The 11,415-nt window shown below is 41.3% G+C and overlaps 1 protein-coding gene across 2 annotated transcripts in view; it reads right to left on the bottom strand.

The window, feature by feature from the left end:
* Positions 1–10,542, bottom strand: part of PARP8 (poly(ADP-ribose) polymerase family member 8) — a 151,129-nt gene extending 140,587 nt beyond the window's left edge. For both annotated transcript variants that reach the window (XM_074994296.1, XM_074994295.1), the window contains exons 1-2: positions 10,285–10,542; positions 9,339–9,393 (exon numbers count right to left, since the gene is read on the bottom strand). In XM_074994296.1, the coding sequence (XP_074850397.1) occupies positions 9,339–9,393; positions 10,285–10,375 (146 nt within the window). In that variant the 5' untranslated portion in view covers positions 10,376–10,542. The remainder of the gene's footprint in view (positions 1–9,338; positions 9,394–10,284) is intronic.
* Positions 10,543–11,415: the final 873 nt, after the last annotated feature.

An 11,415-nucleotide genomic window follows, 5' to 3' on the forward strand; every position in this document is an offset into this window, starting at 1 on the left:
CCTGATATATTTATTTTTAAATCATTAATAAAATACTAAATTTTTCATTCAAAATAACAGGTACAATTGCATCTCATGACAAACATGCTATACGTACACTTACAGTCTCATAAAAATGAATTAATGGCTCTAGTTTGTCCAGCCTAACTATGAGCTCTTGATTCTCAAAAGTTCTGAGTTTTCAATTTCTGTTTATCATCAGAAAAAAGGTATTGTTCAAAGAAAGACACAAGTTAGACACAACTGTTTTTGTTCATGTTTATGTGGTGATGGACCTTAGCCAAGCATGGCAGAAGAGTTAGTTAAGACCTTGTCTTAAAGACAGAGAGACATAAATAAGAAAGGCTGGAGAGAGCAGAGAGGAACAATAGAGTGGACTGGAAAGAAAAAGGAAGAACATTATTCAGCACACACACGGCTTCCTCTATTACACATACATCTGCCACAGAAAAACTGTCACGGCTTCTAAGCGTAAGAGATACCCAACCTGGGAATATTTTGAAGAAATTTGTTCCTTGGATTTAAAAAAAGGAAAATGTGTCAAGTGTAAGCAGTGCCAGAAGATGCAAGGCCTAGCTGCAAGAATGAAACACCATACAGAAAACTGCTTATTGGGAGAAAACTGTGTGGATATGGCTAAGTGGATCAACTGCTGAGTAACTTAAATAATTCACTCTGCAATGCATCAAGACTCTCTCTATGCCTTTTACTATAAGTGAGGCTTCAAAAGTAAATTCCCAAACTGTTTCCTGTGTAGGATGTTGGTAGAAAAAGTTTACCTTAGCTCATCCTTATGGCTTGTTTAATTAGGTAACTAAGTTTAGAATATATCACCCAACTATACAGTACAGAAAGTTTCAGTAGGAGACATCTAGAGTTGTCAGTTGCCACCAAGTATCATTTCTTATTTTATAGTGCATAGGACAGTAAACCCTCGATTTTACAGACCCTGCTTTAGCAGACTTTGTGCACAACTGACATCCACCAGTCCCTCCAACATTGCTCCCGAGTCCTAAAGCCCCCCCACCGCACTCCAAAAAAAATAAGGAACTTAGCAGGTCCACAACAGATGAACCCTCCACGGTGGCCTAGACTGCTGCCAGAGCTGCCACAGGCTCCTCCCACTGGGGTGCAGCACGTACGGGGCAGACAGCACTCACATATGCACCCCAGCCCTCTTGGGAGGAGCAGGTCGCAGCATGTAGGCCCCCCCCGCCTCGCGGTGGTGGGGTTGGCAGCTCCAACTGCAGTGGCAGGCTCCAGTGGCTACTCCAACGGTGCTGGCTCCTTTGGTGAGACATGGGCATTTGAGAGGGGGGATGAGAGAGCCTGGCAGGGGTGGGTAGGCAGTAAACGCTCTATCTAATGGACTTTTGGCTTTAAAGGACACCCATCCCTCCCATTAGTCCCTTAAATGGAGGATTTACTGTACATACTTCTTAATTTGGAACGTTGTGGCCACGGACCAGAATGGTAATGCCAGAAGTCTGCTCTCTATTTTACTTCAGCGTGGCTCAGCTTTTCCAGGGGAACCACTTCCTATATTTTTTCAGAAAAAAATAAAAAAAAGACCTACGGAATACATAGGGCTTTTGCAAAAATTAAGTGCACTCCAAGCACTGCCAGTCTAAGCTTTTTTGGTAACTTGATTTAAATCAACTTTTTTTATTTTTGGGGGGGTGATTTAAATCCATCCTGGTTTTGGGGAGAAAAGTATATATAAGAAGTACTGACAGTAGAACCCACAAGAAGGTGGGGAGAATCAACAGCAGGAAGAATTTTCTCACCAGCAGTAATTTAATTCCCTGACCTGAAGACATTCTTTCATGGATTTACAAAATAAAAACAAGTCACATAGAACCGTGAGTTCCAAGCTATCTAGGAGCAGAAATGACACCACTCCGTCTGGGCAATCACTGCTACTTCCCTCTCCCCACTTTATTTTTATATCACCAGCCTGAACCACTCATGTGACAAGCAGGAGATTTGAATTATAACACACACGCGCGCCTCCAACAGAGGATTCAAGAGCATCTTTCTAACTTGTCACAAACATTCAGCAGTGTTGTACACAATTGCGTTACAACTCTCCTCACTGACAAGGCTGCCTTTTAAAAAAAGGTGAAATTACCATAGTAGCACTGGCGACTAAAATCTCTGATGCAATGCATTGGCTAAAATCATGGGAAAGTCCAGAGCTATTCTGTGAAATATGAATGGAACCATATTCCATCAAAACTGATTCACCATGAATCAGATAGATTTTGCCAGAATTTCATTTAAGAAGAAAATCAGGAAGCAAGTTCCAACAAGGAAGAAAGGATCTCATTTGGATTATTTTTATTTTGTGCATTATATATTATAATACAAATGTCAAAATAAAACAAGACTTTATAAGTGCCCGAAAACAAAATTCTAAATTTTCCTTCATAGAGAATGTCGGTCTGCTTGCAGATCACTGCATCTAGAATTTGGAAATGTTTGGTTTCCATTACAATCTGGAAAGGAGCCAAACTTCAAAATTCTAAAATTCTTCATGAAGCAGAATTTCCATTCTCTGAACAGCTATAGTAAATTAATTTAAGAAACCTTTTGAATAGATCTAAAAATCCAACCAGCAGTCCCATTAAAGCAGGAAAAAAAAAAGGAGGTTGGGGGAGAAAAAAATCACATCTACTAGTCTCAAGTTTCTCAAATGAGAAGTCTAGTGGCTGACACCCTGGACTGGGATGTCAGTCATCTAAGTTTCATGTGTGGCTCTGCCACAAGCTTCCTGTGTGACCTTAGGGAAGTCACTTATTCTTTATATGCCACAATAGAGATGATATTTCTCTCACTGAGGTGAGAATTAATTCAACAACTTAAGAGAAGTAGCTTCAGTATTACAGTAAGAAGCATCACACAAAAATCTATAATGATACAAAAATCAGAGGAAAAAGTTAAAGAGAATTTTACAATGTATGATAGCTTTAAGGAAGATTAGAGAGAAAAATTATGCCCTCAGATCTGAGTGATCTTAGATAGTTCCAGACAGAAATTCAGCTTCCCCTGCATGCATGGAATTGCCATTGTTATTATGATTCTGCTCATGTAGGAAGGACAGAACATCAGAGGCAAGAGCCGCCAGGCAGACTGGAAGGGAGAATTTTGCTGAGAAATTTCATCTATGTATTTAGTTTTCATAGACTTATGTCTTGTTTCTTTAAAAATGCCTCCGTTAAACATCAGTTCTACTCATGCACAATTGTCATTTACAACGGGAGTTATGCACATATACCAGGGGAAGAGTACTTAATAATCTTGTTTCTCACGAGAAAGAGAAGCATATTCTCCCTGGACCACCAGACATCATTTTCATGCAAACCAAGTCAAATTATATTCATACCCTGAAAACATCACAGCATTCATTATGTGAATTCATTACAAAGGTGATAGATCAGCACTTCTGTTCAGTTTGCTGAGTTTTGGAAGAACTAGCGTACCACAAAAGGGATCAGACAGTCATCTGGTAAGACAACAGAAATAAGAAGGGATTCTTAAAAAGATTCTTAATGTGTTGTCATTTTAACATCCCTGTTAGTTCTTGCAATACAGAGCATAAAGAATCAAGCCCTTTCTAATATTCTGCCAGCAGCAGTTAAATAAGGGTAAATCTTGCACAGTCACAGCACCTGCAGGAGCATGTCACTTTGTGAGAAATAGCTCCCAATTTGCCCAGGGCTTTCTAAAAATGAAATTAAAAATGATTAAATTGTCATAAAAAGTGCTTTGTATTTAGTGACTACATTATACAGCAAAAATGGGTATCACTAATAAATTCCTAATTACAGGATTTTGAAGCCAGCAAGCACCCCAAGACTGTCAAAAAAACTAATAATTTAAAAATAATTTTAAAAAATGAAGTGCTGCTTAAGCAGAGACCAAAACGATTGCTCATGCTTCACGGGTAAAGCATTATTTATAATAATCCATGCAATTCAAATACACTTGTTCTTAAAGAAATGTTTTTCCCTTTATAACCTTTCAAGAAAATTCTTTCAATTGCTGGCCAGTCCAATGTAGTCATATTTATGCCCAGACTAATCTCATGGGCTATGGCTATACTACAGCGGTCCTTCAAAAGTTCTTCCAGAAGATCTCTTCAGAAATATCTTCTTTCAGAAGATCACATCCACACACAAAAAAGCAGATCAAAAAAATCGATCTGCTCTTTCAATAGAGAGTGTCTACACAGCCTCCACTCTTTCGAAAGAACAGGCCAGGGAACAAAAAATCCGGTGCCACAAGGAATGGCTCTTTCGAAAAAGCCCTCGAGACATGTAAATATGTTTTTTTCTGAAAGAATCTTCTGTAAAAAGGCGCTCTTCCTCACCTGGGAGAGGAAGAGGGCTGCCAGAAAAAGTTCTGTATTCTTCTAATATTGAAACAATGCATTGTGTGTATATAGATGTTCCACAGGATTTTTCGAAGCCCTGGCTTTTTCAAAAATATAAGCCCCTGGTTCTCAATTTTTCCAAACTAGGCTATGTCTATAGAGCAGCAGGATTTTGGAATAAGCTATTTTGGAACAGCTTTTCTGGATTATCTCATTTTGAAATAACACATCTTCAAATAAAATGTGCATCGACATAGTGCTCAACTATTTCAAAATAGAGTGTCCACATTGATAGGGCACCCTGAGTAGGGCTGGAGGTCCCCTATTTCAAAATAGCCCCTATTCACTGCCTTTACACACCCTATTCCAAAATATCTACTTCAGAATAGGCACTATTACTTGCAGGATGAGGGTTACAGAACTTTAAATAAGCCGTCCACTATTTCAAAATAACGATTTTGCTGTGTAGATGCTCACAAAGTTATTTTGGAATAGTGGCTGTTATTCCAAAATAACTTTACTGCATAAACACACCCCTACTCACACCATTTAAAAGTTTATCTTGTGACCCCCCCAAGTTTTACCTCTCTTAAAAGCTACCTGCTTACAAAATCAGACATAGAAAAACAAACGTGTCAAAGCAACTATTATTGAAGAATTATCTATTTTCTCATTTTTACCATACAAGATAATTAGAAACTACATCAATCTGAATATAAATATTATACTTACATTTAAGAGTACATTAAGGAGAGCAGCAAAAATAAGTCATTGTGTGAAATTTTAGTTTGTACTGACTGTGCTAGAGTCTTTGATGTCGCCTACCTAGGTTGACGTACCCCCAGATGACCTCTGCACATGACCAGGAGTACAGGTAACCGTGGCTGAAAACCCCTGATGTAAATAATATACCATCTTAGCATAATTTATTGGGACATATTCTGAAATTGATGTAGATACAAAAAGTATCTCCCACTGAGTTCAGTAAAAACTTTATATAATATATAATAATAAATAAAAAAATTGGAGATACACATCTCCTAGAACTGGAAGGGACTTCAGGAGGTCATCTAGTCCAGTCCCCTGCCTTCTTGGCAAGACCAAGCACCACCCCTGACATTTATTTGCCCCAGTCCCTAAATGGCCTCCTCAAGATTGAGCTCACAACTCTGGGTTTAGCAGGCCAATGCTCAAACCACTGAGCTATCCCTCCCTGTTTCACTTATGTAGAATGGTAGCAAAATCATGCACATAGGGCCTGATTCTGTATCTGAAATAAGTGTCAAAGCAGAGTAAGTGATATGAGGAACAGGACCCGAGATGAGTCATGTGCCACCTGGATTTTTCAAGCAGCACACTGAGAATTAGAGACACGTGATGGGAAAGTGCAAGTACAAGAAGAAAGGGAACAATGTAGTGAAAGTGGGAGAATCTCTCCCTGGGGAGAAAAAAAAATCACAAATGTGAAACTTAGAAGAGTTTTCAGAATAATCAAGGGCCAGTACTTCAGGCTAAACATGAAGCTATGTACTTTGACTTTCATGGGATTACACTGATTTATGGCAGCAGAGAATCTGTCTCTGAGTTAGGACATACAGTGAATAGACTTAGTATGCCTAATGGACACAAACAATATACAGAAGAAATCCCTCAGTCTGTTTAACCCACTGGTTTCATAGCCAGCCTTTACATAAGAGTAGGCAGTCCTAGAAAAAGATCATAGATCAGTTGAACAAAAAATACTCTTAGCATCAGAGATAAAACATTTTCATGTTTCATATATTTCGCTCTTGCACTGCAGACAAAGTAAAACCATACTACGCACCAACTTGTAATTTCCAGGGCTCCAAAAGAACATAGCTAAGGGAAATAAAGCACTAAAGCAGAAGAATTACAGAATGTGGCCACAGATAGCATCTTGTAATCTCCCTTACCAACTGATCCATCCTTTTAGCCACTAAAATTTATTTCTCAGTAAACAGAGGTCCAAAGTAGCTCACTTGTCCCATTTCTTGAGAGCATGCAGCAGTGCCAGCATGGCAGATATAAAATCAAACATCTGTAAATATTTGAGGTGATATCCAGAGTATGACTTTATTCTACTAACTTCTATGTGCCACAAACGAATAAAAGTTTTGTCAGTTAGGAGTCGTTCCTTCCCACAGTTCCCAAACCACAAAAGAAATTGCCAGTGGGAGGCAAGGAATCTACAGCTGCTGTGTTCTGGACAGCTATGGGGCTGGTGGACAAGCTCAGGGAAGGAAATGCCTGATAACAGCAGTTAAAACTTGGAGAAAATACACATCCAAATAGGGAATGCATAGAAGCTGACTTTGGATTATGTGTGAAAGTATTACATCTTTTGCAGCTATGCTCAGTTATCTTGTAAGAAGCTCATTCATGCAACTTTGACATGGGGAAATCAGAACTGGCCCTTAATGCTTTAGACTTTATAAAAAAAGAAGACAAGCAGCAAACTAAAATACTAGTTCCCCGCTATTCACTACAGATATTAATACAGATACAGATATTAGGAAAGATTGAAAAAAACAGGAAACATGAGAAATCAGTGCTAATCCCTTATTTTAATCTACTGATTATTTTAAATTGTCCTTTAAATGTCAGCAGGCATGCAAAATTTGAGCAAGCACTATGAAAATCTATTTATATCCCCTTCTCAACATATAACATGAGATTTTAAATTCAATTTGAATTTTCCAGATCCTGAACTGCCTCTTGGTGGTCAGTCCAATAAGACACCACGTGTGATATGTTAGCCTACATGTTGTGAATTCCAGATTTAGGCACTCATGCTATGCCTCTGATTAGTAAAAGTGAAAGCATGTTTTTAAAAATACAGTTTTCTTTCCCCCAGTCATGCTCTGTTACTCGTTTACTTCACTCAATATGGACATTGGAAACAGCACTCTGTTTCAGTTCTAGGGTTCCATGCTAAAACATCTGGATTGCAAACACTACACAGTAATGTCTAAATACAAACTATTGTATCCTTTACATAAATAATAATAATTTAATTACTCATATTACATTTTATAAAAACTTTGTTTAATACTAAATGAAATTTTACAAACCCCTTCCTTTGGGTCTTATGCAGCCTGAGAATCACTCTTATTCTAAACCACTAAGCAAACGACTACGCTCCCCTAAGGACAGTAACAGTTTTGCCACCCCCTTCAACAGGAGTGTTAGCAGGCCATTAATGTGCTAAAAATATTTTCTGGAACAATTACAAACCCATAGACCAGTTATGGTCCTGATCCTACAAACTGACCAGTGCAGGTGGATCCATGAAACTGTACAGAACTTCACTAGTGCCAAGGGCACTTTGTTCAGGTACAGATATCCACCTGCAAAGATCATCTTGCTGAAAACAGGCCTGTAACTCCTCTTTTAAACTGAGGTGGCCTGAAAAAGTAAGCACCAAAGATAAGCAAATAACAAACTGTTGATGCTACCTATATCAAGAGACCTCCTTTTAAACGTGATAGGTTATATTTAATTCCTGGATTAATCTAGATAAGGATTAAAATTATATCAGTAAATGTCAGTAAATGTCAATTTAACCACCATACACACAAACCCATGAAAAATATTTTCATAGGCAATAAATGAAATGTGTATGTATGTAGCTAGATAGATAGATCAAAGTAAGTAATATTCTGCTTGAGAATTTATTATAGAGTTTGATTTAAGAATACTTTGTATATTTTCATGTGTGATATTGACAGTTTGTGTTTTAAGGTTTATAAGGGCTTTACTTTTTTGAATATCAATGTCTGTTGTCATTATGTAACTACCGACACTCCGACCATAATTGTCATAGGAATTTGACTTTTATCATTAATAAAAAGGAAAAAATGCTTAAGAATGAATATTGATTACATCAGCATTATAAAAAATACTAGTTGAATTGTAATATATCTAGCTGTATGTTATCATACCTTATTATTTAGTTTAAGATGAAAACAAGTGCAATGCCAATTCAGAAACTACAGAAGTGACTGGGGAAAAAAAGTCATTCCCCAACAAGCATTTTAAAAAAATATCTGAGTTCCACTGAAAACAGAGAACAACGAGAAGTCCTGTGGCACCTTATAGACGAACAGACTTACCAGAACATAAGCTATCATGGGCAAAGATCTACTTCGTCAGATGCATGTCAGACATCCTTTCACATTTTCTGTGTGCTTTTCTATTTTCTTGCATCTGACAAAGTGGATGTTTGCCCATGAAAGCTTATGCTCCAATAAATCTGTTAGTCTATAAGGTGCCACAGGACTTCTCATTGCTTTTGTGGATACAGACTAACACAGCTATCCCTCTGATACTTTAAAACATAAAATTATGCGGAATCCAGGCTAAAGATACAATCAAGTTATGAAATGCAACCAAAGAAATTGCAATCCCCTATTCAAATAATAAATGTGAGTATGCATTTACATGTACACCCCAATTTGGGAATAAATTAAAGTACGCACACACAAGCAATATTTAGTCTACTGAAATATATTTCGTCTCTCTTAGGAGCAAATGCTGCTCTCTGTGTGTTACACTGGTGTAACAGACTAAAATGTGGCCTGTTCTTCTCCATCTATCTTATAACCAGTTTTTTTTCCAAAAAAATACTAACATCTTGCATTTCATTATTTTGTTTTTCTATTCCATTTACACCAGAAAATAATTTTGCACATCTTTGTAAACTGAATATCAAGACAGATACATTACACTGAGCAAAACTGTGATGAATGAATCTCTGATGAATGGGATCACCTCACAGATCACCTGCTCAGACTCAATACACTCTCTGGCTTGTTATTCATGTCCCTTTGGAGTTAATCATTTGTTTTCATTGGAAAAGAAAAAAAAACATTATCCAACAACTAAGAATGTAGGAGAATGAGTGAATGAGAAATGAAACTAACTAGTTATTACTAAGAAGTACCTTTTGGAGCCTCCAATATAGGTGAAGGTAAAGGTGGAGTCAGAGTACCTGAAATCTAAAATATAAAGGGTTGCATTATTACAAATGATCATTTCAAATCCTTTGGGTTCGTCTAAAATATCTGATATCCCACTCGCTCTCATACTGCTAGAGCTGGGGGGAATCAGAATGCATCAGAGCAGCCTGCAGCAGGAAATCTCCCTCCCATTTGCAACAAGTGCCCTGGTGCTATGGCAACGGCAGGAATTTCCATTGTCAGTGAAGGCAACAGGCAGCGACAAGCCAGGAAGCTCAGGCAAACCAAATATTGCTCAACAGTGATCACCATAAAGCAGCACGAAAACACCGGGGCTTAGCCCGGAAAGACCTCGTTTATGACCTACTAATATTTCGCCTCTGGATTAATGCATTTAGGAACGAGATGACCAAAAAAAATCTAATTTCCCATGCAGCAAGAGCTAAGCAGCCCCAAACGGCACCGACCTAATCTGAGTAGCACCAATCCGAGCTGTATTCCACCCACCACCGGCAACCTGCGCAAAACAAGCCGAAAGTCTTGCTGATCGCATGAAAAACGACCGTGGGTTGAGGGGCTCCTTGTGATCGGCGGCAAATGCCTAGCGGAGACACGTTTCTCTGCGTGTGTATTGCATTTGCTCCCTGTGCTTATGCATTCCACTTCTGTAGCTGGGCTCTCATACAGTACCTGGTCTGCCTTCTCTCGTGTGTGTGTGTGTGTGTGTGTGTGTGTGTTGAGGGAGAACGGGGAAGACAGACACACACACATACACACAAAGACTTAAGGGGCAGCGACCGCCACTGTAACTGTTGCAAAATGAGAACCGAAATGGGACAAGCGAAGCCCCGACCAAACATGTCGCGCTGGGAAGCAGGAAGCAGGCAGAGAGGGAGGGGAAGAGAGTGGCAGCTGGTACGGAGAACTCACCTGCAAACAGGCAGTCCTTCTCCACCTTGCACTTTTGGATCACAGTGTCAATATCCTTCTGAATCCTCTCTTGTCTTGAACACATCCCCATGAAATAAATCCCAAGGGGGGGAAAAAAGCTGCCTTTATCCCCACCTCACCCCCCGCTCTGCCAGTTTCAATATGCAGTTAGAAGATGGACCCTCTGGCTCGATGGCTGAAGTATTTCCACCCCCGAAGTGCTGACCCACTCGGGCGGAGAAGAAGGAAGCCGATGTTGCATGCCCAGATGTGACCGCCCAGATGTTGCAGCCGCTGCTGGATGGCAATTTCCTCCTTCCCTGACAACAGAGTCAGCTGAGGAGGTTGCTGGTGGCGGCGGGGCTGACACGGAAGCCTCTCCACACACTCCTGCCCCCCGCACCCCCGGCCGCGCTGGGCTGGCAGGGCCGGCGAGCAAACAGCAACAACAACAATCACCCGCGGCGGCGGCGGGAGCAGCTCAGCGAGCGGCAGAGAGGCGCGCGCACGGCTGCTCCCGGAGAGGCCGAAGCTGCTGCTGCTGCTGCTGCTGCTGCAGCTACGCCAAGCCGCAGACCCTCCCCTCGCTGCTGCTCCCAGCCCCAGACAGACACTCCGCCTGCCACACGTCCTTTGCTCTGCAGCTGCTGCCGGCTTCTCTTCGCGGCGGGCGTCAAACCAGCCGGCGGCGCCGCCCAGCGCCCAGGCTCCCGGCGGAGGTGGAGGGGAGGCAGCTGCTGCCCAGAGCGGGCCGAGGCTGGCAGCAGGCGAGCAGCATGTGCAATGGAGACAGCCGCCCCCAGCCTCCCTCCCGCGGCTTCCCTCTGGCGCAGCGGGGACTGGCGCCCAATAGCAGCGCCCCCGCTACGCGGCGCAAAGCACAGGGCCCCCGATCCGGGCCGGGCCGGCGGGAGCTGGGCACGGGTGGAAGGGCGGGCAGTGCCCCTGGGACACGCGGTGGGAAGCCGGCACCGCGAGCGACATTTCTGGCCCCGCCAGGCACGAAGCCGGGGGAGCGACAATGCGTATAAAGCAATGAAAGGGTAAAGAACGGAGCAGGATCAGAAGGGGACAGCAGAGCTTCATAGCCCCAGCAGGGGGCAGTTGGGTTCCCTCAGCCAACAGGGACAG

Source organism: Carettochelys insculpta, chromosome 5, assembly GCF_033958435.1.
Source record: "Carettochelys insculpta isolate YL-2023 chromosome 5, ASM3395843v1, whole genome shotgun sequence".
NCBI lineage: Eukaryota > Metazoa > Chordata > Testudines > Carettochelyidae > Carettochelys > Carettochelys insculpta.